This window comes from Prionailurus viverrinus, chromosome A3 (assembly GCF_022837055.1).
Source record: "Prionailurus viverrinus isolate Anna chromosome A3, UM_Priviv_1.0, whole genome shotgun sequence".
Classification (NCBI taxonomy): domain Eukaryota; kingdom Metazoa; phylum Chordata; class Mammalia; order Carnivora; family Felidae; genus Prionailurus; species Prionailurus viverrinus.
This window is the reverse complement of record NC_062563.1, coordinates 12,175,807-12,202,532: the sequence shown is the minus strand read 5'-3', so window position 1 is coordinate 12,202,532 and position 26,726 is coordinate 12,175,807. Positions and strand designations below refer to the sequence as shown.

General features: G+C 49.1%; 1 protein-coding gene and 1 long non-coding RNA gene across 3 annotated transcripts in view; both read right to left on the bottom strand.

Moving 5' to 3' along the window:
* Positions 1 to 11,459, bottom strand: part of PTGIS (prostaglandin I2 synthase) — a 40,940-nt gene extending 29,481 nt beyond the window's left edge. The window contains exons 1-3 of one of the 2 annotated variants that reach the window (XM_047853904.1): positions 11,270 to 11,459; positions 2,451 to 2,574; positions 1,015 to 1,193 (exon numbers count right to left, since the gene is read on the bottom strand). In XM_047853904.1, coding sequence (XP_047709860.1) covers positions 1,015 to 1,193; positions 2,451 to 2,574; positions 11,270 to 11,343 — 377 coding nt within the window. In that variant the 5' untranslated portion in view covers positions 11,344 to 11,459. Of the gene's footprint in view, positions 1 to 1,014; positions 1,194 to 2,450; positions 2,575 to 10,051; positions 10,071 to 11,269 lie in introns of those variants that run through there. The other variant, XM_047853903.1, reaches the window with a different exon arrangement.
* A 4,066-nt stretch (positions 11,460 to 15,525) lies between these two features.
* Positions 15,526 to 25,706, bottom strand: LOC125162345 (uncharacterized). Its single transcript, XR_007151003.1, has 4 exons — positions 25,242 to 25,706; positions 17,581 to 17,722; positions 16,922 to 17,080; positions 15,526 to 16,068 (listed from the first exon to the last, which is right to left on the bottom strand). It is a non-coding gene; the product is annotated as an uncharacterized LOC125162345 (long non-coding RNA).
* Between the last annotated feature and the right edge of the window lie 1,020 nt (positions 25,707 to 26,726).

Sequence of the window (26,726 nt, the reverse complement as noted above, 5' to 3'; positions counted from 1 at the left end):
TCTGGCCTTTCCTCAGCTTTAGCAGCCCTGCAAAACCCAGTCTTCTAGAGACTTTTCCTAACCCCAGGAGGCCACCCTTCCTGGAGACAGATCACTAAGGATTCCTGTCAGACTGCACGAACTCTAGGGATGCACACACTGTCTTATTTCCTCAGCATCTCAGCTGGAGTCTGCAGACCTGGGTTCAAATCTCAGCTGTGCCATTTGCCAGTGATGGAACACGCACGTCACTTCACTCCTGAGTGTAGGATAAAAATATCTACCTCTTGAGGTAGATCGATTGCACAGAGATGTAAGTGTTCCTATCAAACACCCGGCATACGACTGGCATCTTCAAATTGTGGTTGGCATTGTTCTGGGCCCCCTGCATCTAGACCAGTGTATAGAAAGTCCTCAGATATTTGCAGAAGTAATGAACGCAGAGTACATGTGCCCACACGTCCTCATGTTGATATAATTATTTCTTATGTTTCAGGACCTACATCACTTCCTCACTGTGTGACCTCGGGCAAGTCTTCTCCGAGCCCCAGTGTCCTCATCCATAAAGTGGGGCTGTAAGTTACTCACCCTCCAGCATTGTCATGAAGACTAATGAGACCACAGAGGATGGGCTCAAAACTATTAGCACCGCCCCCCCCCCCGCCCACCTCCCTTCCTTTCACACGAGGAAACAGAGGCCCAGAGAGGGCAAGGGATTTGCCCCAAGTCACACAGCTAGGAAGTGGGGGAGCTGGGATTTGACTCTCGGTCTGGCTGACCCAAACCCTGGGCTCCTCCTACTGAAATCAGACCTGTCTCCTAAAAGAAGTAAAGATGAGAAGAGCCTTTCTTCAGCCTAATTCTTTGGGGCTGGTTTTTTTTTAGGTTTCCTTTGTGTCTGTCTTCTCAAAACAAATGTCTTGACCGGATACCTGGCGTGGACACAAACTCAAGCCACTCAGCACCTGGGCTATGCAGGCAGAAGCAGATCACGCCCTCCCCGCCCACCCACAGGGGCCACCTTGAGCCACTCACGGTTTCATCTTGGCCTTTTCATCACTGGGGCTGTAATGTGGGAGCTGCAAGTCAAAAATCCTCTCCATGAGGAAGACAGCATAGGCGTGGAAGTCCAGCTTGGTGCGAGGCTCCCACACCACCGTGTCATAGGAGTGGGGGTCCAGGAGGACAGTGACATACCTGCCCCCCACCAGCACCTGTGGGAAGTCAGCAGGGACGAGGCGAGGAGAAATGCCATCAAGGACAGGAGCTCTCAGTGATCAGGGGCCTACCCTGTGCCAGGACCTGACATTTCACAGACAGTGTTCTCCCATCCACTCCTCACGACTGTCTGTGACGTGGGGACCACTTATAGCCAAAAACTGAGGCTGACAGAAGGCAGGGGATTACTCAAGATCACAGAGCTGAGACACAGTAGAGAAAGGACTGACACTCAGCATTTTTCGGTAGCAAACGTCGACCTCTCAACCACCTCACTCTTCAGCACCTGCCATCATTATCTTGGTTACTGTCGTATCTTCAGCATCCGGGAGAGAGTCTGCCCACAGAAGGCAGCAAATGGGTGTTGTGCGTATCATGGGTGGAGAGACTGGATAGAACAGGTGGATGGATGAGTGGATGCTGTTGGATAAATGCTAGTGAATGTGCCAGAAATACCCACTTCTTTGGGAGGCCGAGCCCTGAATGTAACCTGCTGCCCAAGAAGGTAAGGAAAAGAGAAAGAGCTGTAATCCTGTAATTAACAAAGGAAAGGGGATTTTCCCTCAAATGTCTGTGTGGCGGAGTGGCCACACAATTCTAAACACCCACGCAACTGCCTCGGCCCTGTTTCCAAAGTGTGATCTGGGAGTCATGTTACTCAAACTCTCTTATAAAATGTAGGCCAAAATCCAAGAAGAATTTATGCTACTGGATGGATTGTTGGGTAAATGGAAGGATATCAGTGAATGTATGTTGGATGGAAAGATGAATGGATGAGGAGGTTAGATGGAAGCTGAAAGTGTGGATGCACGTTGGGAACATGGTGGCAGCAGGCTAAGTGGGTACCGGGGAAAAGGACCGAAGGATGAGCGTTGGATGGGTGGAACCCAAAAGAATGCCTGAAGGTGGATGGGTGTGGTGGCTGTTTGGATGTTGAAGAATGGACTGATGGATGGATGGATGGATGGATGGATGCTGGATAGATGGAAGTTGAGTGGATGGATAGAGGTCAGTTGGATGGACGAACGAGAACTTCATAGACACTGAATGACTGCATCACTTGATGCTGGGAAGAAGGAATGGATGTTACTAAGTGTTGGCTGTACAGTTGGATGGGAAAATGGATGGAAAATTGGCAAGACCACTGGATGGTAGGTTAGGGTATGGAAGGATATAGAAGGAACCAGTGAACACCAGACGACAGGCCCACCTGTTCACCCCCTTCCCTCCCTCAACGCACATGAGGCACTTACAGTAAATATATCACCGTGCTTCTCCTTCATCCTGGTGAGGAAGCTGGCAGCATCTTTTCCAAATTCCAAGGCATGGCCCAACCACGGGATACTGCCCACGTCCAGAGGAGGCTCACCAGGTCGCCTGCAGAAGCCACAGTACTTATCACTATTTGATAAAGTAGGGAAGAAGAAAAAGAGTGTAGGGCATGGGGTATGACTTTTCAGCAGAGAGGGCAGAGAAGGCTTCCCTGGGACATTGGAGAAAGACCTGAAGGTGGTGAAGGAAGGAGCCACATAGATATCTGGAAGAAGAGGCTGCCAGGCAGAAGTAACAAGTGCAAAGGCCCTAAGGCTGGACCATGCCTGGCGTGTTCCACGAACAGTAAGGAGGCCAGTATGGCTGGAGTGGAGGGACCGAGGAGAACAGGAGACGTTGAGGCCAGAGCAGGAACAGGTGTCAGACCATGCAGAGCCTTGGAGGCAGCTGTGAGGACTTTTAACTTTTTCCCTGCATGAGGTGGGAGCCATGGGAGAGCTTCGAGTTGCACAGGGACATGATTTGACTTAAGTTTTTACAGGACCCTTTTGGCGGCTGAGTAGAGGAGGGACTGCAGGGGGCCAAGAGGAGAAGCTGGGTGACCAGTTGATGTTGGTACATCTTAGGGAATCCAATCGAGGTGGGCTTTCCCTGTGGGTGGGAGAGCTTTCTAGAACCCAGAAGGACAAGGACACAGAGTTCTCTGCCTGAGCCAGCGTGGACAGGGCTTTGGTCATCTCACACCCCCTGCCATGCCCACAGAGAAAGGATGAGACTGGAGACACGGTCGAGTGATTGAGTGGCAAAGGGTAGCAGACCCCTGGCTGTCCCTGCCCCACCATCCTCTGGGGGAGGGGCTGTTCGCTAGGGAGAGCTAATCACGATCACGAAGTGGGCCTCAAATAGCAAGACCGCTGCTCATGGTGGACCCCTGGGAGGTCCTTAAACCCAGGCTAGGCCCCCTATCTTTGTCGTAGAACGATCAGAACCACAGGCATGCAGAGAGCTCCCTGTCTGGTGAATAGTAAGCCATCCCTTCTCTTCTCACTCACTCACCGAATAGTAACTAGGAAGCAGGCACTGCTCCACGTGCTGGGGTTACAGCAGTGAACGGGACAGGCAAGGTGCCTGGCTTCATGGGGCTTACATACTAGTAAGGGGAAGGCAGACAAAAGCAAAAAAAAAAAAAAAAGCAAAATCATTTCAGAGAGTGACAAGCGTGATAAAGAAAACAAAGGAGCTACGAGTGAACGATGAAAAGACAAATAACCCGATTTTTAAAGGCACGAAGGATGTGAATGGACAGTTCTCTGACGGAGATGCACAAATGGCCGGTGAACAGATGAAAAGACGCCCGACATCGTGAGGCACTGGGGAAAAAATGCAAATCAAAGCCACAGTGTGGCACCATTTCACACGGAGATGGCTCTCCTCTAAAAAAAGAAATAGTCACTGTTGGCAAAGATGTGGAGAAATGGGGATCCGCATATAGTTCTGGTGGGAATTTAAACGGTGCAGCTCGTGTGGAAACCAGCCTGGCAGGTCCCTGAAAGGCTAACAGAGTTACCACACAACCCAGCAACATAAACATACCCCAAAGAACTGAAAACGTAAGTTCATATAAACCTGCACGCTGCTGTTCACAGTGGCCAAAAATTGGGCCCAATGCAGAAGTCGCTGACTGATGAGTGGACAGACAAAATACGGTATGTTCATGCCGTGGGACATTATTCAGCCATAGAAAGGAATGACTGATTGATGCCACAGTGTGGAAGAACTTTAAAACCATTATGCCGAGTGAAAGAAGCCAGACACAGAGGTCACCTCTTGGGTGATCGACTTCTATGCAATGTCCAGAAAAGGCACATCCAGAGGGGCAGAAGGTAGATTAGTGGTTGCCAGAGCTCGAGGGAGAATACGGAGGGACTGCTTATGGAGACAGGTTTCCAGGCTTCTTTTGGGGAATGACAAAAAATATTCTGGAGTTAGGCAGTGGTGAGGGCGGCACAACCCTACAAATACTCTAAAAAGCACTGATTGTACACTTTATTTTTTTTAATGTTTATTTATTTCTGAGAGACAGAGAGAGAGAGAGAGAGTGGCGGGGGGGAGGGGGGGGCAGAGAGAGAGACACACAAAACGCAAAGCAGGCTCCAGGCTCTGAGCTGTCAGCACAGAGCCTGATGTGGGGCTCAAACCTACCAACTGCAAGATCCTGACCTGAGCTGAAGTCGGACGCTTAACTGACTGAACCACCCAGGTGCCCCTGAATTGTATACTTTAAAATGGTAAATGTAGGGGCACCTGAGTGGCTCAGTCGGTTAACCGTCTGACTTCGGCTCAGGTCATGATCTCACGGTTCATGAGTTCGAGCCCTGCATCAGGCTCTGTGCTGACAGCTCAGAGCCCAGAGCCTGCCTCAGATTCTGTATCTCCCTGTCTGTCTGCCCCTCCCCTACTTGTGCTCTGCCTCTCTCTCTCAAAAATAAACAAACATTTAGGAAATTTTTTTAAATGGTAAATGTTATAGTGTGTGAATTATATCTCAGCAAAGAAAAAAGAGAGCTAGGTGACAAGGGCTGGTCAGGGAGGGCCTCCCTGTGGAGGTGCCATGTGAGCAAAGACCAGCAGGATGAGAAGGGAGTGGAGTGCCAGAGTGGGGAGAGAAGGAATTTAGGCAGTGGGAACAGCGAGTGCAAGGGCCCTGGGGTGGGAGGCTTTCCAGACAGCAGGCACTAGTGTGGCTGGAGTGGACTGTAGGGGTGAGAGGCAGGATCTGACCTGCAGCCAGGGTCAGGTTTCCATGCCCAGTATGATGGGGAGCCCCCGGAGGGTTGGAAGGGGGGGCTGGAAAGTGATGTGATTATGCTTTTAAAAAGTCACAACACAGATCATCCAGGAGCGTGACAACGGAAGTGGAGGTGAAGCTAGCATCCGACTCCCCCACTTCCAGGACGGGGGGCTTCTTCCTCTAAGACACCTTTGCGGGTATGAGCAGGGGCTATGGCTTCCTTTCCCTGCTCTTTGTCCAGGCTGCGGCCAGAGCTCCCCAGTGAGCCAGGTGTTATTTCTGGCAGCTTTCATCTTTCCCCAGAAAAGTCCCAAGGAGGCTCAGACAAAGGCAGGAAGCTGGGAGCCCAGGAGTCTGACCCGCGCGATGTAGCCGGCTGGCTCTTGGATCCTAGGCCCTGCATCCAGCTCGGGCCCAGGCCACATTCCAGGGTGACTCAGCCGTCAGCCAGCAGGGATGAAGGAGACTCTATTTTGGGGTCTGCGGTCTCCAGCCTCGCCCACGGACACCCTCACTGTTTTGAGATACGGCCAGGCCCTTGGAGAGGAGGGAGGTAGGGCTGGACCCCCTCATCCCCGGCTCCTGCCCACACAGCCTGTCCCTCCGGTTTCAGATGCCAAGACACCTTTTCTGATTCCCCACTTCCCGTCACATGGGCCCCTCCCCAAACTGCCCACTCGCCACTCACAGACTCCATGGCCAACCTTGCCACCTGGCCTCCTCTCTCGCGCTCAACCCTCTGCAAAGTGGGGGAGAGGGTTAAGGATGGGCAGCACCCAGCTTTGTGCCCTGAAGTATCACACCCATACTGGACGGAAGTTCCACGAATATAGGCACTTGACCCCCAACACTTAACAACAGTGCCTGGTACAGAGAAGGCGTTTAATAAATATGTCAGATGAATGATTTGCGTATACAGGTGGTGCTCAAAGAGCAGCACCTGCCCCTCCCCCCACCCGCCAGAGTCTGCCAAAGGGGTCAAGGGACCCAGCGCAGGTTAAGTGCCTGATACACAGAGTCCACATTCTGGTTCGAGGAGAAGCGGCATCATTTAGCTGTGCCGTGTTAGTGGACTGCCTCACATCTCTCTGTCCAGTAGTTTCAACTCAACTCAGGGCCATAGGCTCTGGGAGGATTTCATAGGAGGGGGACCGCAGGGTTTCAGCAACCTGAGCGTCTATTCCTCCCCAGGGTTCACCCACAAGCTGTCGGCCATTAACCCTCTTCCCCTCCCCCACTCCTTGCCTCCCACTTCGTAGACGCAGCATGCGGCCACTTTGCTCTAGTTTTTGTTTTCCTGTTTTTGTAACTGACACAGAAGGTTCGGAGAATTCTCAACGTCATAGGAAAATGGTTAGGGCAAGCAGAGTGGCAGAACAGATGCAAACTGGAGAGACAACAGGAGGGGTGGGGACGGCAGCAAGGCTGAGAGAGGGCTCTCCTATGGAGTCCCCAGCAAGGGATGGTCCATTGTCGCATTTTGCAGAAGCTGGAGACCCGGTGTTTTGTACGTGGAACACCCTAATTTTCTCCTCTTGCTGTGTGTGGTACACAGCAGACCCATCTGGGCTGCATCCAACCTCGGGCCACCACTTGGTGGCCTCTGGTCAGTGCGGGTTGGAACAAGGCACATTTTCTGTGCCCAGAAACTCCGTACCCTGCAAGGGCCCAGATCTTTTCTTGAGCCACCGGGAACCGTCACCTGATGCCACCCACAGTGACCTCCCCACACCTGGAGTGTTCTTCCAAGGCTCTCTAGACCAGACGCACAAGCCCAAAACGGAAAAGAGACACACGCAGCCCGGTGGGGTGGCCAGGGCACGGGAGATCGGCTACGTGAGACTTGGTGGACAAACCAAGGCCCAAAAGGACAGCAGGAAGGATGTTTCTGACAGCCACATGCAGGTCATGAGCCCCAGTGGCACAGAAGTCAGACTCGTAATTCCGGACCCAAGGTCTCCTAATTCCAGTTTACAACCTCTCCCAAGAGAAAACACTCACGGTTACCCAGGCGCGTTTAAAAATCTTTGCTGTAATTGCCAAAATTGGAATTTGGACTGGAGACTACACAATATTAGTCATTTTTGTATTCTGAGGTAGGATAAGAGAATTGTGGTTGTCATTTTTTTTTTTTTTGACATGCATTCTGAAATATTTTCTGGAGAGATATTGTAACATCTGGAATTAAAAAAAAATTTTTTTTAATTTGGGAGAGAGCATGAGAGTGGGGGAGAGGGGCAGAGAGAGAGAGAGAGAGAGAGAGAGAATGAAAATCTTAAGCAGGCTCCATGCTTAGTGTGGAGCCTGATGAGGGGCTCAATTTCATGACCCTGGGATCATGACCTGAGCCAAATCAAGAGTCAGACGCTCAAACCGACTGAGCCACTCAGGCACCCCGATCTGTAATTTTTTTTTTTTTTTAATTTTTTTTTTTTCAACGTTTATTTATTTATTTTTTGGGGACAGAGAGAGACAGAGCATGAACAGGGGAGGGGCAGAGAGAGAGGGAGACACAGGATCGGAAACAGGCTCCAGTCTCTGAGCCATCAGCCCAGAGCCCGACGGGGGGGCTCGAACTCACGCGAGATCACTCGAGATCTCGCGAGATCGTGAACTCCCGGACCGCGAGATCGTGACCTGGCTGAAGTCGGACGCTTAACCGACTGTGCCACCCAGGCGCCCCCCGATCTGTAATTTTTTGTAAAAATGTTAACCATCAAATAAGGGGATGGTTACATGGGAGTTCTTATACTATTCTTTTATTTTTCTGTATAGTTGAAATTTTTTATCGTTAAAAATTTTAACTTAAAAAAATGCTAGAGGTAAAGACAGTTGCTGACTGACTGAAGTTCCTTTTTTTTTTTTTTTTCTTTTTACTGAGAAAAGCATGAGTTTTGGAACTGACTGGAAGGGGAATATAATTTCAGTGTGGCCCTAAGGAGGTCACTTAGCCCTTCTAGGCCTCAGCTGTAAAACAGGGTGATGAACATTACCTCAAGGGTCAGTGAGGAGAAAGGAAGGTGTGGGGTCTTGCTTGTTTGATTCATTGTCTACACAGCATCAGCATCATCCACCTCTTTTTCCAACACTTGATTATTTGTCCTTAAGAATCTTCTGGGGGCGCCTGGGTGGCTCAGGGGTTAAGCATCCGACTTCAGCTCAGGTCAAGATCTCACGGTTCATGAGTTCAAGCCCCACATTGGGTTCTGTGTTGACAGTGCGGATCCTGCTTTAGATTCTCTGCCTCCCTCTCTCTCTGCCCCTCCCCTACTCTCTCTCTCTCTCTCTCTCCCCAAAATAAATAAATAAACATTAAAAAAAAAGAATCTTCTGGGAGTAGCCGCAACTTACTATCTTACCATCATGTGGTTTTAAGACTTTTGAGCGTTCAGATTAAAAATAAAATGTGTAGGGGCGCCTGGGTGGCGCAGTCGGTTAAGCGTCCGACTTCAGCCAGGTCACGATCTCGCCGTCCGGGAGTTCGAGCCCCGCGTCAGGCTCTGGGCTGATGGCTCGGAGCCTGGAGCCTGTTTCCGATTCTGTGTCTCCCTCTCTCTCTGCCCCTCCCCCGTTCATGCTCTGTCTCTCTCTGTCCCAAAAATAAATAAACGTTGAAAAAAAAAAATTAAAAAAAAATAAAATAAAATGTGTGGGAAGCATGGAAATTCATTTTTCCTGGGAATTACAAATCCCTGTAGCCCAGATGCGTAATCCAGGCAGATCCTGCACAAGTTGCTTAGCTTCTCTGAGACTCAGTTTCCTCCTCTGTAAGATGGGAGTAACAAGAGTGCCCCTTGCTGAGATGGGAGGAGAAGAAAATGAGATTGGGACCTAAACTGGGGTGCCCGTGGGGTCTCCCCAGGGTCCACCCAACTAACTGCCCCTGAGCTCTCAGTGACCCCAAACCCATACTTCTACCTGGGACCCACTGTTGACCCTCCTAAGCCACCAGGTGTACAAATCAACGACTCACCCTCAAAGATAAATTAGCTCTCTGGATTACAGCAAGAATTTGCTAAAATAATGTTTAACTGGCCTTTCTTCTAACCCAGAAGTTCCATTCTCAACCACCATTCTCATCAGCATCCCCATTTTAAAGATTGAGACACTAAGGCAGAGAGCGGTTACCCAATTTGTTCTTATTCCTAGGGGCTGAGACTTTCCACACGCTGAGCACCCAGGGACCCTGCTTCCCAGAACCCATGTAGCTTACAGCCACCACCTCGGCTGGGGCGGGGGGAACACAGAGCAGGAGGCCTCACAGGAAGACCACAGCACATTGTCTGAAATAGCCAAAACGCTGGAGACAGCCTAAGGGTCCATCAGTTGAGACAGGAATAAAAAGGAAAAAAATAAACTTGCCATTCATTCATAACATGGAATACCACACAGACGATCAAAAGAATGAATCAGAGCTCCACGCAGCAACATGGACGGACATCAAAACTAAAACCCGCAGAGAAAAAAGCAAATGTGCGATCCGAAAACATCCCTGGACAGAGTCTCCCCAAAAGCCTAACAACTTTGGAAGAATAATTCATTTCTTCACAGAAGAACTTATTTGCGGACTTTTCCTCTTTCTTCCTCATTTTTTTCAGGCAAATGAACGAATACATAGTTTTAAATTTAACCAGGGAGGGTGTCTGGAGGTTAAAGAAAAAGATCACGAGGTTATTGTTTGGAAGTTGAACTAACCTCTTGTTTAAAAATAAAAAGTTTCCAGAAAAGTTCTGGAATTTTCAGACACTCTCATTTCACACACACACACACACACACAGTGCCCTGTATTACCTACAACCTCACCGAAGAGGGATCACGGAAGGCAGTGTAGCACTCTGGACTGGATCCTGGCACAGAATGAGCACATGATGGAAAAGCTGATGAAATACAAATGAAGTCTGGAGTTTGGCTCATCTTAACAGACCAGTGTTGGCTTTTTAGTTTTGACGAATATACCACGATAATGTTAAATGTTAACAATGGCGGAAACTGGATGGGGAGGCCTTTGGAAACTGGATGAGGGGTCTTTGGGAACTCTTTGTACAACCTTTGCAACTTTCTTGCAAATATAAAACCAGTCTCAAATAAAAGGCATACTTTTTAAAAAATCTGGAAGGTTCCCCTCCAGCCTTGCTCTGGCCGCGCTATGCGGTAGCCTTGATCAACAAGAAAAGTCTGGAATTGCCGGAAGGGAAGGGAAGGGCAGGGCTTCAGTCTTATCTATAACGGGATAAATATTTAAGTCAAATACATTCAGCTATCCCATGTGCAACTCAGATTAACTTTTTAAATTAACTTTGTAAAAAAAAGGACTCACTGCCATGACACTGATTTCAAGTGTATGAGATTTACTCCTCCGAAATCACAGATTCTCAGTGGAGCAGGACAACCTTTGGGACTAGGAAGCTGAGAAGTTTGGCGCGGGTTCTATCTACCCTGCCCAGGCTGTGGGGTCTCAGGGGAAGGGAGACCCCTTTTCTGGACCAGAGCATTGGGAGATGCGAGTTTCCCCAACCCCCTCGTCCAGGTGGGGGAGGGAGGCCTCCCATGGAAAGTGGTTCCAGGGCTCTGCATTCCCCAGCCTCAACTCGCCCATCTGTGTAATGGGGTGAGGATCAAGGCCACCCCCCCAGGAACCGAGAAAGCCTGGGGATTGGCTCAAGTAGGTGCTGGATCCAGGAGGGGGCTTCTCGCACCCACCCGGAGACCCTCTCCAGAAAGCCCTTCGCAGGTGCCAGCCGAGCGCGTGTGCACCGGGGGCCGTCTGCCGGGTCCCCCAGCCCCGTCGCCCACTTCCCGGGCCTCCACCCCCTGCCCCCCCTCCCCGAGCCTCACCGCCCCCCCCCCCACCCCGGCGGCCTGGCCGTCGTCCTCCCCCCCCCCCCGGGGTGGGGCGGCGGATGGGCGTCGAGCCCCTTCGCCCCGAGGGGCCGGCCGGTGGGGGAGGGACGAGCGGCTCGGGATGCCGGGGGTCGCCCCTCTGTCCGGGCGGGGGGCGAGGGCACTCACCGCGAGCGTCGACGGCTCAGCAGCAGCAGGAGCAGCAGCGCGGCCAGGAGCCCGAGGAGCAGGGCCCAGGACATGGCCGGGCGGCGGGCGGGCGGGCGGGCGAGGCTGCGGCGGCGGGCGGGCTCCGGGCGCCCAGGTGCCTCTCGGCCCGCGCGCCCTCCCTCCCCGCTGGCCCGGCCGCGGCGGGACGGGGGCGGGCCCGACGACGGCGCCGGGGTCCCGGGGGGCGGGGCGCTCTCGGGGAGCCCCTCCCCCAGCTCGGCGGCGCCGGCCCCCACCTCGGGCTCGGGAAGGGGCTGGGAAATGTGGGGTGGAGCGGAGGGGAGCTGCGGGCGGGCGGGCGAGGTGGGAGGGGGGTGCTGCGAGGGAGGGATTATGTGGGGGGGGGGAGGGAAGGGAAGGGAGGGAGGCACTGGGTGGGGGGGACGGAGGGGTGGTGGGGATAGAGCAGGGGGTGGAGAAGGGAGGGGGACGTGGGGGCGGAGGGGGAGTGTGGTAGGAGGGGTGGGAGGGGCCCACGTTCTACCTGAACCGTCTCCACCAGCCTCCTCCTCCTGGCCCCGTCCCCACCCTGGGCCTGGAGTTTTCTGTCCCGTGTGTCTGGGCCAGGTGGGGTTGGCTGGATGGCACAGCACCGTATTTACCTTCAGGAATATAGTGAAGGGGTTGCAGGAGCTGCTCCAATTCAGCTCTGAGCTCCCCTCCCCAACTGCTGTTAGAGCCAATGACTGGAGCACAGCAGGGGCTCAAGGGTATGGTGGCCATTGCCAAGATCGCCTGGTGCTTAGGGTGCCAGCCTCTAGGTCTGCAAGAGACCACCCCTGGGTGCTAAGGGGAACCCAGGCTCACCACTCACTCCCCCACCGATTTGCACCCTGGGAAACCTTGTGCAGGAAACCTAACCCCTCTCCGAGGCCAGTTTCTTGTCGGGGAACAGACAGGTCAAAGGCGTGAGAAATTGACCAGAGCTTGTCTAAAAGGTTGCCAAGTACTCCTTGCTTGGCACAGGTGAATGCTGTGAGTCCGGGTGGAGGTCTGATTCTAATCCTGTGTCTGTTTCTCACTGCTGGGTGCCTCCAGGCAGGTTTCCTCTCTTCTTCCCAGTAGCCCCTGGAGAAGCTGTCACTCCTCCCCGGTCTCCTGTCTTCAGCCCCCTCCCTCCCTCTACAGAAGGATCCTCTTAGAACCCAAGTCACAACCTGTAACTGGATTTTGCTCAGAATCCTCCATGGCTCCACCCCACTCGTCACTCAGAACACAGCCCCAAGTCCTTATAAGGTCCTATAAGCACCAGCATTTTCTGCCCCCTGCCACCTTTACCTCCCTGACCTCATGCCCACCCCCCCCACTCTGCTCCAGCCACACCCATCTCTTGTCCTTTCCCAAATGTGCCAAACTCACTTCCACCTCAGGGCCTTTGCACTTGATAGTCCCTCCGTCTAAAACAATCTTCTCTCAGATACTTGCGTAGCTGGTGCCTTCCATCACCTTCCCCATCCCTCTGTCTCTGCTCAACTGTCACCTCCTCAAAGAAACCTTCCCTGCCCACCTGGCCTAAAGTGTTCACACCATCATTCTCTCTTGCTTTAGTTAGTTTGTTTGTTTTCCTTGATGGTACTTAACATTCCTGCTATCATGTTAGAGATTCACTTATTTGCCTGTTTAATGTTGGCTGTCACGGCAGCTGGATGACCTTGTGTGTCCTCTGGACTCAGAATTTCAAGAGGCAAAAAGCACTTCCTGAACCTCTTGTTTATTTATCCAGCTTCTCGGCCTACAAAGCCAACGATCCCAAAAAGGCCACCGAACGGGCCGGGAGGGTTTTCTCCAAATTTGGGGGAGCACTGTGGGGCGGCCTTCTGTCAGAGGGGTTCACAGCCCAGCCTGGCCAATGCTAAACTGTGTAACTGGGCAGTCTGCTCCACCTCCCTGAGCCATGGTGCCTCATCAGTGGAGTGGAGTTGAAGAAATGACCTAATCCAGGGGACACGCCTCTCAGAGTGCTGGATACACAGTGAGCAGTAGTGAAAGTTAACTGCTGCCAGGACTTATTCCCGTTTAGCCTCCCACCGTGTGTGTGTGTGATCAGGGCTCGGCCTCAGTTTTCTCATCTGAAAAATGGGAAGAACAGTTCCTTCCTCACAGGCCTGTTGTGAGGACTGAATGAATTGATGGGAGCGTGAAATCACCCAGCAGGGGGCCTGGAACACAGTAGGTGCTCAATAAATGTTAGCTTTTCCACCCCACATCCCAGGCTGGAGCATAAACCAGTGGCATCCCAATCCGGGTCACTCCCAAATGCATGTCTCTCTTCCCCCTCCCCTCCAGGGAAGGAACACACCAACGAGAGAAGAATGTGTTGGCGCCCCTGGCCTCTTCCTTGCTAATGGAACCTGATTTTATTCAGGAATCACCCACATGTTTAGGGGGGTGGCCCCATCTCCTTCCCTTTGGTCTGAGCCGGCCAGGGCTCTCCCTCTTTGCTGGGAACCGTCCCAGGAACCACCGATCTCCAGACTTCTTGTTTAAGAAATGATCAAATGTCTGTGTTGCTGAAGACACCACGAATCAGCTTTTCTCTTACATGCAGCCAGAAACATTTCGAGTTAAGAGGACCTTCCAGTCAGGGCCATGGTGAGGAGCCTGTGAGGTAAGAATGCACCCAAAGCACCTGTCACGGTACTCGCCCACAGTCAGCTTTCAAAAGTGGCACTTCACGTTATTATTCTCACTTTCATTACACCTCGGGCTTTCCAGCTTTATTAGTAGGGTATCGTATCCATAGAGTATCCTAACTCTGATGTCTCGCAGAACAGGCAGGAAACTCCAAACTCCCCTGACTCATGAGGCCTGACAGGGCCCTGCTCTGGGCTCATATGGCCTCAAGACTGAAGGTGAGGGAAAACTTCGCCAAAAGCCACCCCTGCGCGCCATGGTGGAAGGGTTGGAACATACAAGGCTTGAGAGCTAAGTTCAGATCCCAGCATGGCCACTCACTTGCCACATGACCCTAAGCAAGGTTCATCTTGCTGAGCCTCAACTACTTTATCTGTATAATGGGCATGTTGCTGGTAGTGGTGATGGCAGGGAGTCGACCGGCAGGGTTCCAACCCTGGCATCCAAATCTTCATAGGAAAGTAAAGCCTACATGTCAGATGGAGTGTCAGGAAATTCCTTCTTCCTTCCGCCTCTCCCAGAGGCTGTCACCCAGGGACAAGCATCCACACATTCTCCCGTACGAGTCTTGTGTCCAGATGTCCACTGTCCAGTAGAGATAAGACATCTGGGCAACTCTCTGATCTGCCCAACTTCTGCTCTCTCTCTCTCTCTTTTTTTTAAATTTATTTTGGGTGAGACAGAGACAGCACGAGTAGGGGAGGGGCAGAGAGAGGGGGAGACAGGGAATCCCAAGCAGGCTTCTCACTTACAGTTCGATGCGGGACTCGAACCCACAAAACCGCTAGATCGTGACCTGAGCTGAAACCAAGAGTCAGATGCTCGACCGACTGAGCCACCCAGGTGCCCCCCCGCCCAACCTCTGCTCTCTTGTCTGGTTGCAGTAGGGTCATGAGGATAATGTCAAGACCCAACTCCAGAAAATGGGGAGCTCTGCCTGGAAAGGACAGTCCTTGCCGCCCCACAACCCTGCTTTTTCTCTTCCAGGGACCAAGTCTGGTTTGTGTCTGCATCCCAAAGACTATAAACAAATTGTGTTTGGAAAGGAAAATATGCGTATTGCCTTCTTCAAAGCTAAAACCCAGCCCCATCAGAGAAGGCCAGTTTTAAATGTTTTTGTAATGATGACTCTAACTTTAGTTGGTGATTTAGCCCACTCAAAACACTTTTTCATATTAACCCATCGAATCCCCACTGGACCCTGTAAAATGGGCACTGTTAGTATTCCCAGCTTGCAAATGGGGAAACCAAGGTCCAGAGAGGCTCAGTAAGTTACCCAAAGTCACACAGCACTTCCTTTTTGCTGTTGTTAATTTTTTAAATGTTTATTCATTTTTGAGAGAGAGACAGAGACAGAGTGCAAGCTGGGGAGGGGCAGAGAGAGAGGTGGGGGGACACAGAATCTGAAGCAGGCTCTAGGCTCCAAGCTTTCAGCACAGAGTGTGATGCAGGGCTCGAACCCACAAACTGTGAGATCATGACCTGAGCCAAAGTTGGGCGCTTAACCAACTCAGCCAACCAGCTGCCCCCCCCCCCCCGTCCCCCCCCGCTCCGCCCCAGCACTTCTTTTGATAGGCTGTAGCGTGGGGATTTAATGCCTTCATAGGACAGACTCACTTCCCCATGTGGTGTGAACATAGCCTGGACTTTCCTACCTCTACACCTTTATTCATGCTGTTTACCTGCCCTCCCTCTCTCTTCCTTTTGATTTATCCAAATCTGTGATGGGAAGGGACATTACTCGGGGTCCTCTGAGATAGCCAAGGTGGGATGAAATATCCAAGAGATGTATTGGGGAAAGTGAAAAGGGAGACAGAAGAGGCTGGAAGGAAGGAAGGAAGAGAGGGAGGGAAATTGGGTGGTTGTAGACTGCAGTATCATTCTAAGAAATTCCAGAAGGCTGACCAAAGTCCCTGTGCTTCCAGAGGAACCCTGTGTCTCCTGGGAACGTCTCCTCGGGATCCCTGCCTCCTTCGGTGATTAACTGGGAGCAGCCCCTGGGAAGTGTGGTCTTTGGCTCAGCTGTTAGGATGAATCCATGGTCCATCCGTCAATTAGGCTCCACACAGGAGACATAAGAGGTGATTTCCATGGCTGCTGAGTTGAGGAAGTACATCTGTCATCTAAAAAACAACAACAAAAAAACATTTTTAAGCTGATTATATACACTCTAGAGGCATGAATCATATCAGTGCAAGAATGCATTCTTCTATTTACAGACACAGGGTCAGGTTGAGAGGTGGAGGGAGGGGAAGGAGAGACCAAAGCTGCAAAGTTTCTACTGTTCTCATGCTGCTAAAGAGAGGGTAGCAAACTCAAGTCTCCTAGCAAGTATGTCAATGAATGACCATTGAATGCAGGGCGGGGGTGGGGATCGGACAGTGGAAACCCCAGAGCACTGCCCCATCCCAAAGGAAGCCGTCTCTACTCAGTTCAGCCAACTATGGCCGTGAAGAACAATGTGCCCGTGTGGCCAGGTGCTCAGATTTAAGAGAAGCCAGAAATGATAGCTCACATTATTTCAAAACACCCTGTAGGTCAACAACACACATCTGCCACCTGATTTGGGCCCTGGAGTTCGGCTATGACAGAGGCCAGTGGCTAAGCCATTTGGGGCATGCAAAACAGCTCTGGAGTTGAGATATTGAACTAAATTGTCCTGTAGTGTTAAAGAAGAATAATGGAGGTTTAGGGGGAAGCCTGAGAGAGAGGAGGTGACAGTCAGGCTGACATGGGGGCAGGTTGGCGGTCAATACAGAAAATCTGCCAAGTGAAATTCCCCGTGGAATTAGGAGTGGTCAAGCAACCATTGCGATTGGAGACACGTAAAACCGAGTATTTATTTGTTTGCTGTGCGGGGCTAAGCAACACTTGTGCACACGTTCCCACACACTAACGTGTCACCCCAAGTTGCCCCCAAACGTTCAGGAATAATCTGCTGCAACACACAGGGTGACCCAACTCATCCTGCTTTACCTAGACTTCCCGGTTTTCGTGATGAAAGCGCCACGTCCCAGGAGCTCCCTCAGTCCCAGACAACCAGGTCAGAGTATCAAGGCACATCAACACACAGCAGTGAGTGAGTGGGTGAGACTGGCGGAGATTGGTTGCGAGCTGTGGCAGCCATCTTAGTCCCTGAGGAGAGTCAGTGTCAATGAGGCATACACCTCGTTAGCCACCTTGGAACTGTCCTGTTGTAGATTAGACCATGGCGTCCAATTCTTCAATATTTTATTTATTTATTTATTTATTTATTTATTTATTTATTTATTTTTTGTCAACGTTTATTCACTTTTGGAGAGACAGAGAGAGACAGAGCATGAGCCGGGGAGGGGCGGAGAGAGAGGGAGACACAGAATCCGAAGCAGGCTCCAGGGTCTGAGCTGTCCGCACAGAGCCCAACACGGGGCTTGAACTCACGGACTGTGAGATCATGACCTGAGCCGAAGTCGGACGCTCAACCGACTGAGCCACCCGGGCGCCCCCCATGGCGTCCGATTCTTACCCTTCCCCGTATTGGAATCAGACCTTCACACCCTTTGCCACACGCCTGCAGTGCCTCTCACCGTGGGCAGAGAATATCTCCCAACCATGATGGTGGACTCGGGGGGGGGGGGGGGGTGATGGGCTTTTACCAGGAGAATGGTGTGCCAGTTCTGAGTACAGATCTCGAGAGGAATCATGCATTTCCACTTGACCTTCTTGGTTTCTGCCATTCGTCGTGACATACGGAGCAAAGCTGAATTCAACCTGAAGCCCGAAGCAGGACTGTCCCAGCTGACCAGACGCATGAGTAAGAAAAACGAAGATGTGCTATTATAAATCATGGAGATTCTGAGGCTATCGTTACCAGCAAAAACAGACTAAATGTATGCCTTGTCTCTGAACCTTTCTGAGTCAATTTGGTTAGATGTCGCTTGTATCGGACACAGGATAGGCTCCTGTTTATGCTTGGAAACTTGGTTTTTCTCATCTGTACAGGGGGTAGTGACAGGGTCTCCTTCCCAGGGTGGTTGGAAGGACTCGAGGAGAGTATGTCTCTAATACATACAGTAAGTGCTTAATAAAAGGGATGAAGTGTAACACTCGCCGAGTATTTATTTGGCAGGACTGCGTTAGCCTCTCTATCAAGAATTTTGGAGGAAGTAGAAAAGAAGGCCAACCTCCCCTATTTGGCCATTTTCGTGCAGGAGTAGGAAAAACATGTCTGGAGGAAATGACCTGTTTTCTGACATCCAGGCCTTGCTGCTGACTGCCTGTATGATGGGGCATGCCCATGGGGTAGGAGATTGGAGGTTGTCTAACGCACAAGGTTTTCGGCTGCAATGAAGCTGTCCTCCAGGATCCTCCCCGGGCCAGCCAGGATTATGCAGGGAATGTAGTCGGCAAAGCGCCCAGAGGCCGGGGGCAGCTACCCGTGGGCAAGCAGGGCTGAGCGGGGCAGCCTTCTGCACAGCTTTCGCAGGCTTGTTCCCAGGCTGGGATATGATGCTCAGGTGTGGACTTGTCCTGCCGTGCCGGCTATCTGCCGGAGGGGGTGGGTGCTGGGGGACAGGGGCCCCAGCAGCCTCCCCTCCTTCGACTTCCCCAGGACGGGAGTACAGGCAGTGCCATGGCTCCCAACCAGCTGCCTTGGCACTCTGGAGTGGAAAAAATGATGCCACCAGACCTCAATCAATCTCCTCCACTCCTCACAGTCCTGCCTGAGCGCTAGCCTGTCCCAGAGGACAAGGAGAAAACACACCCGTGTCGATCCAATCCCCAGGGCAGACTCCCGACGCTGGCCACCCTGTGGCACCCTGCGAGCCGGGCCACCTCTGTGTTCTCGTGCGGAAACACGGGGACAGCAATCAGAGCTGTTTGGTTATGTCTCAGAGTCGCTGAAGAGAACCCAGTAAGATAACGGGGTGGGAAAAATCACTGCATATGGCAAGGGTTTCCCCTTCGCCGTTTTGAAATTACAGCAAAGCATCGAGGAGAGCTAAAAACAAACAAACAAAAAGAAAACCCAAAAACCCAAGAAACAAAAACCGAAAACAACAACAACAAAATCAACCTCACAAACTCCACTTTTAGCAAAACCAGGAGAAGGATGTAACCCATAAACTTCATGGGGTGCGCACGATTTTCCGAGGACAGCAGGGCAGAGGCCACACAGGATGCAGTGAGCCGGCCCAGTGGTGGCAGATCTCAGAAAGCAACAAACAGCAAAAATGCACTTCCTGGGGGTGAGCACTCGCCCTGAGGTAAAAAAAGGCTTCTCCTTCTTTATCAAAGTGAGTGTAGGACCTGGGGTGAGTGGTGTGGGCAGCAGGAGCCCTCTTGGATTTAGAGAAACAAAGTGTAACAAAGACACGGAGAGAAGACATGTGCAGGAAGCAGCCCGTCTCTCTGGCGGTGAAAGGGAGAACCTTTCAGTCATAAAGCCAGGCGACTCTCCTCCTTCTTCCCCACACCCACAGGAACAGTTAGCAGGTAGGTGACCCGGGACAATCAAGCCCTTCCAATCGCAAGTTTCACAAAATGGATGTTAAAGCTGCGATACAAAGACATCGTAATAAAATGCTGCAGAAAAGAGCATAAAAGTCTACCAACAGATGAAAAATGTCAACCCAGGATGAAAATTGCATCCAAATAATTTTGGCATGAATAAAAAAGAAAATTTGAATGAGCAATGACTTCTACGAAGGAAAACAATAAAGCACAAATGCTTGAAGAGCTCAGCAAGAAGATGGTCCACAGAAGGTAATGATCATGAACCAGCAGAGCTCGGGAAAGAGATAGAAGGGGAAAAAAAAAATCACAGAAAGTAAGACACGCTTGGAAGAAACGTGAAGGAGAACAGACCTTGTGGAAAATGCAGGAAGGAACAGAGATGAGAGCAACAAGGAAAGGGGGATGTGCCTGGGTGGCTCCGTCGGTTAAGCATCTGACTCTTGATTTCGGCTCAGGTCATGATCACATGATCATGAGATCGAGTGAGCCCCACATCGAGCCCTGCTTTGGGCTTAAAATTCTCTCTCTTTCTCTCCCTCTGCCCCTCTCCCTGGCTCGTGTGTTCTCTCTAAAAAACAGAAGAGAATAAAATAAAATGCAAAATAAAAGGATCCTAAGAAACTAATTTTTAAAAATCTTTGAAAATAAGATGCGGGGCCCGGGGGGTGGGGGGAGAAAAGAAGACTAATAAATAAATCCCCAAAGCTGGTTATTTTGATGATGGCAGAGAGGGGTCATCAACAAGTAAGACGGATAAACCACTAGTTAATATGACCCAGAAGAAAATGGAGACAGTCTAAGTATGTATAATAAGAAACAAGGGGAGAATTAGCCAATTAAAAGGATCACAAGGGTCTAGTTTGTTCACCTCTCTATAATTTAAATGGAAAATCTGGATGAAAAGAAGAACTCTCCGATAAAATATAATTTACCATATTTGGCTTCAGAACAGAGGAAAAAATAGACCGATTCCCATAGAAATGCTTCTGTCACGAACACACAGACCATATGAAGATCTTATAAAAATTCAGATTCCGGTTCTGGGGTTTTGCCCCAAACCTCAATTCTGTAAAGTTCCCAGATGCTGCTGCTGCATCAGGAGGAGGGTAAATGTCACGGGAGAAACAGAGAAAGTTGTAGAAGGTCTGTACTCCCCTCACCAAAAAAAAAAAAAAAAAAGACTAACTTAGGTAGCCTCACAGGGAAATCCTATGAAACTTTGAAAGAGTGAACCATCCAGGAGTGCCTAGGTGGCTCAGGTCACGAACTCACAGTTTGTGGGTTCGAGCCCTGCGTAGGGCTCTGCTGAGAGCTCAGAGCCTGGAGCCTGTTTCGGATTCTCTGTCTCCCTCTCTCTCTGCCCCTCCCCTGCTCTCTCTCTCTCTCTCTCTTTCTCTGCCTTTTCCCTACTCACTCTTTGTCTCTCAAAAATAAATAAACATTGAAAAAACATTTTTTAAAAAGATTAACTATCCAAAAGCATTTAAGTTATTTCAGAGCATAGACAAAGAAAGAAAACTTTGAAATTATTTTTATATAGCAGATGTGAGGTTGATATTGAAACTTTGGCAGGCATGAAGAAAGTAACAACTTTCACTTGTAACTTTCCATGCAAAAATTCTAAATAACATGTTAGCAAACAGAACCAGAAGCACAATAAATATGATTATAAAAATTATAACATTATAAATATATAAAAATATTATGTATTTCAACATATAAATTATTAAAAATTACAAAAAGTAAATCATAAAAAGTAATACATCTTGGGGTGCCTGGCTGGCTTAGTCAGGGGAGTGCGCAACTCTTGATTTGGGGTTGTGAGTTCAAGCCCCACTCTGATTGTACAGATCGCTTAACAATAAAATCTAAAAAAAAAAAAAAAAAAAGAATACATCATGACCAAGTGGTTTTTAATCTAGGAATGCAAAGCTTCAGTATTGGGAAATCTGTTAATGTAATTTATGATATGAATACATCTGAGGAGAAAAGCCATGATTCTTTTTAGGCGCTAAAAAGACATTTGAGAAAGTTCCAACATCCATTCTTGATGAAAACACACACACGTGCATTCAATAAATAAGAATACATGGGGGAAAAAAGGAAAAGAAAAAAGAAAAAAAATGCATGGGTACTCAGTAAACTAGAAATAGATATTGCCTCTTTCACATAATAAAATACATCTGAGTACATCATGCTTATTGGAGAAAACCTAGGGGCATGTCCACCAAAGGACCAAGACAAAAAAATGTCTATTTTCACTACTATAATTTAACACAGAAGTGGATATTGAAGATAATACTTGTTAGTGCCAAATTAGATGGCAAAAGGGATAGAAAGACATAAAAACTGAATGGATGAAGGTAAATTTGCAGGTATTATGTGTATGTAATGATTCCGGAGGTAGGAAACCCAGGATAATTCGGTAAGGTGTCAAGATACAAAATTAGCATGCATCAACCAATAGCTTTCCTATATGCAAACAACCGGCAAGTGGAAGATATAATGAAAGAAAAATGTCCACTTCCAATAACAAAATCAATATCAAATAAATGCCTAGGAATACATTTAACAAAAGATGTGTAAGACCTACACGAAGGAAACTTGAAATCACTATTGAAGGACACACACACACAACCTTGAACAAATGTACTTATTATACATTTCAAATACTCGAACAAAGGTATACCATGATTTTGGATGGGAAGTTCCGTCATTAAAGCAGTGTCCGTGTTCCTTAAATTACTTTATAAGTTCAATGTTATCACAATAAAAGTACCAACAGCTTCTTCTTAATCAGGCAAGCTAATTTAAAAATTAGTAATACGAAAAAAGAATAAAAACAAGCAAAAATATCCAAGAGATCTCTGGAAGAGAGGAGTAATGAGGGGAGAAGAGCTCTACCAGGTATCAGACCATATTATAAAGTCCCAACAGTTAAAACACTATGGTACGCGTATATAGCAACAGACAGATTAAACGAACAAAACCCGAAATAGATCGAAATCTGCTTAGGAATTTAGTGTGTGACAAAGCCAATGTGGGAGGTTGTATTTTCTAGAAACAGCCACAACGATGATTCTGGTCCCACATACTCTTGCCCCTCTCTTGAACCAGGGCAGGCCTTTGTGACCGCCTTAATTGATGAGCTACAGTAGAAGTGATGCTATTTAACCCCAGAGACTTTGTCATAAAGGCAATGCAAACTCTGCCTGGCTTTCTCCCTGTATGTGGAGATGCTTGCCTTTGGATGCCAGCCTCCCGGTTGTGAGGAAACCCTGGGCACATGGAGAGGCCTGGGTGGAGAAGAATCAAGGTCCCCAAATCTTTAATCCCAGCTGAGCTCTTAGCCAACAGCCAGCACCAACTTGCCAGCCATGTTTGTGAGTCATCTTGAAAGCGGATCCTCCAGTCCTTGGTGGACCCAGCCCAGGGGACATTATGTAGAGCAGTCTTCCCTACAGATCCCTACTCATATTGAAGACCGATTCATGAAATTATTATTTTTTTTAATTTTTTTTTCAACGTTTATTTATTTTTGGGACAGAGAGAGACAGAGCATGAACAGGCGAGGGGCAGAGAGAGAGGGAGACACAGAATCGGAAACAGGCTCCAGGCTCCGGGCCATCAGCCCAGAGCCCGACGCGGGTCTCGAACTCACGGACCGTGAGATCGTGACCTGGCTGAAGCCGGACGCTTAACCGACTGCGCCACCCAGGCGCCCCTGAAATTATTTTTTAAGCTACTTTTGAGATAACTTTTATGCAGCAATAGATAGCCGGAACAGTTAACATCTCAAATCAGCGGTGAGTTATTCTATAAATGGTGTTGGATAACCGAATAGTTGTCAGGAATAAATTAATGAAAGATGCATGCTTCACACCTACACTAAAATAAATGCAATTGGATCAGAACATTTAACATACTAGGGTAAAACATGAAAGAACATCTTGTTTATAATTGGAAATAACTTTCTAGCCATAAAAGAAAAAATTGACATATTTGGCCATACAAAGATAAAAAACTGTGTCTGGCCAAAGTTATCATAACAAATTATAAGCTGGCAAAAATATTCACAACAGACAAAAAAATCAATATTATATAATGTGTTTTATCATATATAAAGAGCTCCTAGAAATCAATAAGAACAAGACCAGTGTTTTGCTTGCATATTGTTGGATGATAAACCTCCTGAAGGTTTAGTGGCTCTAAATACTGGCCATTTCTTATAACTCAAGATTCTCTGGGTTGGCTTGGTTCAGCTGGATGGTTGGTTTCTCTGCTGGTCTTGCTTGGGGTCTCTTGCACAGTTTCAGTGATGTGGCAGCTGGTTTGCTAGGGTTGGATGGCCTCTGTATGGTCTCTTTCTTCATGTCGTGTCCATTACAAGTGATGTGTAAAAATGAAATTAAACGTGGTGCAGTCTACACTATGAAATGAAAGGAATACGTATGATATGATATGAACTCATTTTCCCAAAAAGAAATGACAGGCAAACCCATGTAGTTATATCTATTTGCTTCCAGACTTGTTGCATGGACATAACTCTGGGATAAAAGACCACACATGTGTCCAATGGACATCTCTGAGCGAAAGATGAGTATAATTATTATTTTGTCTTTCTCGGTTTTTTACTTTTTCTGCAATGAACTAGTTCTATTAAGGTAATGCAGAAATAATAAAGATTTTTTGAACTGTTTAAAAATTTTTAAAAGTTAGCTTTAGCACTTTGTATGTTATAAACTACTATATATTTTTTTATTTTTGTGTTATAATTATTTCTGGGTTTCTCAACTTTGGGCTCTAAATGGGTTGGGAACTGAGACAAGGACACATACATTCAAACGCAGAAGTTTGTCAGGGGTTGATTTTCTTTTCCGAAACTTCAGAGAAGATATCTAATCATAACAAAGTCCTTAGAAATCATGAGATCTTATAGTTTCCAAACTGCTCCTGGGGGCCTCTGGCTTCTGGAACCTCCAGGGAGGGAGGGAGAGTTGGGGCAGCCAGACCGGGCCATGACTCTTCAGCCCCACATCCATATGCATTGGTTCATTGGTTTATTTTACATTCATATAAGATCACATCTAAAAAAAAAAAAAAATCCACTGCTTTTTGAAAAATTAGAAAGCCTTGGGGCGCCTGGGTGGCTCAGTCGGTTGAGCGTCCGACTTCGGCTCAGGTCACGATCTCGCGGTCCGTGAGTTTGAGCCCCGCGTCGGGCTCTGTGCTGACAGCTCAGAGCCTGGAGCCTGCTTCTGATTCTGTGTCTCCCTCTCTCTCTGCCCCTCCCCAACTTGTGCTCTGTCTATGTCTCTCAAAAAATAAATAAATGTAAAAAAAATTTAAAAAAATAAAAATTAGAAAGCCTTTGGGCAGCTGTTCAGCCATGCCTGTGGTCCACAGCTCCAAATTCTGATGCAAGGGCCATCATGTAGCCCAAATGTCTATGAGTCTGCTTCCATAGAGGTGCTGCAGTGTAAACGCTTGAGCTCCAGAGCCAGACTGAGTGGACTCAAACCCTGGCACCTCCACTAAAAAGCTGTGTGGCCCCAGGCAAGTTTCATAACCTCTCTGTGCCGCATTTCCCCCATGTATCAAATGGGGAATGTCCTAGAACCTACATCATAGGGTGATTGGGAGGATGAAAGAGTTCGTATCTGGAAGTTTTGGGAGCATTAGATAAATGTAGCCTCTTATCACATCCTTATCCCACCCATACTCAGCATGCTCATCACAGCCTTTCAACCTTCTTCCATTAATAAAAAAACACACAGAAGAGGAATTAAGGGAGACTTACGGCTGTTTCCCTCACTTTGGTGAAGGAAGATGTCTCCTTCCTCGGGGACCAGAAGGATTTCTAAGCTGGCAGGATACTGGGACCATTTGCTTTTCCTGAAGAGAGCCTGTCTGGAGAATGAAACCAACTCGCAAGGAAATCGAGCCAAGAGACGGAGAAAAACTGATTTCTTTCGGCATAATCTGAACCTCTGGATCCAGCCGTGCCCCAGGACGTTCCTGACCACAGGAACCATTCGATTCTCTTATTTGCTGAAGCCAGTTTGGGTTGGGTTTCTGTCACTCGTGATCATAAAAAGTTCCCTATTCTGAGGACTAAACGAAATCGTGTATGAAAATTTGTTCCATATTTGGTGCTCAAGACAGGGGCATGGAAGCGGTCCAAGGTCACACAGCAAGAAAGGGTTAAAACCGGGAATCAAATTCTGATTCCAAGGCCCAAGTTAATAAGATCTATGTGCCAGGGCCCCAATAATTCCCCATGTCTGGGTGGCACTTTACAGTTTAGCGTATATAATGTGGCCCTCACACCAACTTTAGAAGCGGCAGAAGCCAGCCCTGGCTGATTTAAGCCAAAAAGCAGAAAAGAGGGTTATGGAAGGAGAAGTTGACCAGCTGGGACTTGGAAAGGGCAGTGACAGGGCAGTGACAGGTCAGCTCCAGGGACATGGGAAGTAGGAGCCAGGACTGTGGGGAGCAGGAACGAAAGGGCCAGGTCTTCAGGGCACTAACTGTTCCCCCTCTTAGCATCAATTCCCCTTAGGGGCTGCTCTTCCAAGAGAGGATCTGATTGGCTGAGTTTGTGTCATGTGACCATCCAGCTGCCCTTGATGGGTAGCCAAACAAGACCGGAGGAGTAGGTCCTTGAAGGCAGACCGGAAAGTGGAGTGGGAAGGCAGGATGTCGGGCGGGGATGACCACGTGCCCACATTACAGATGAGGAAAGGGAAGCCCAGAGAGGGATGGGAATCAGCAAGGCCCCAGAGCCCTGGGATGGTGGAGTCTGGGCTCTGAGGAGAGAGACCCTTTGCTCTCTTGCCCCTCCGGGCTCTGGGCTGACAGGGGAAAAAGGGAGCCTTGTGCTCCTGGCCGGAATGAATGGCTGGCTCCTGGGGATGTGCCTGACCCAGAAGAGACCTCTTGGGCACAGGAAACCACCTCAGACCGACCTGTATTCCGGGGGCGAGGCCTCCCCAGCTCTCTCCTCCCGCAGTGAACAGACCCCCCTTCAAATCCAGCCTTGCCCCTCGGTTCCAGCCCCATGTTTTTTTTAAGAGAAGCAGGGGGTGGGGAGGAAGGCTCATTTTTTCAAGATGCAAAACACTGCGGGGATCCAACAAAATCTGTCCAGTCTGGAGACAGCCTAAGGACAGCCCTCCTGTAAATCCTGGAACAGAGACTGAGGCCGTACGACCAGGGCTCACACTCCTTACTTCGAATTTGGATACGCAAAGAAAATAGCCTTTCACACTTTCCTTACAGGTCA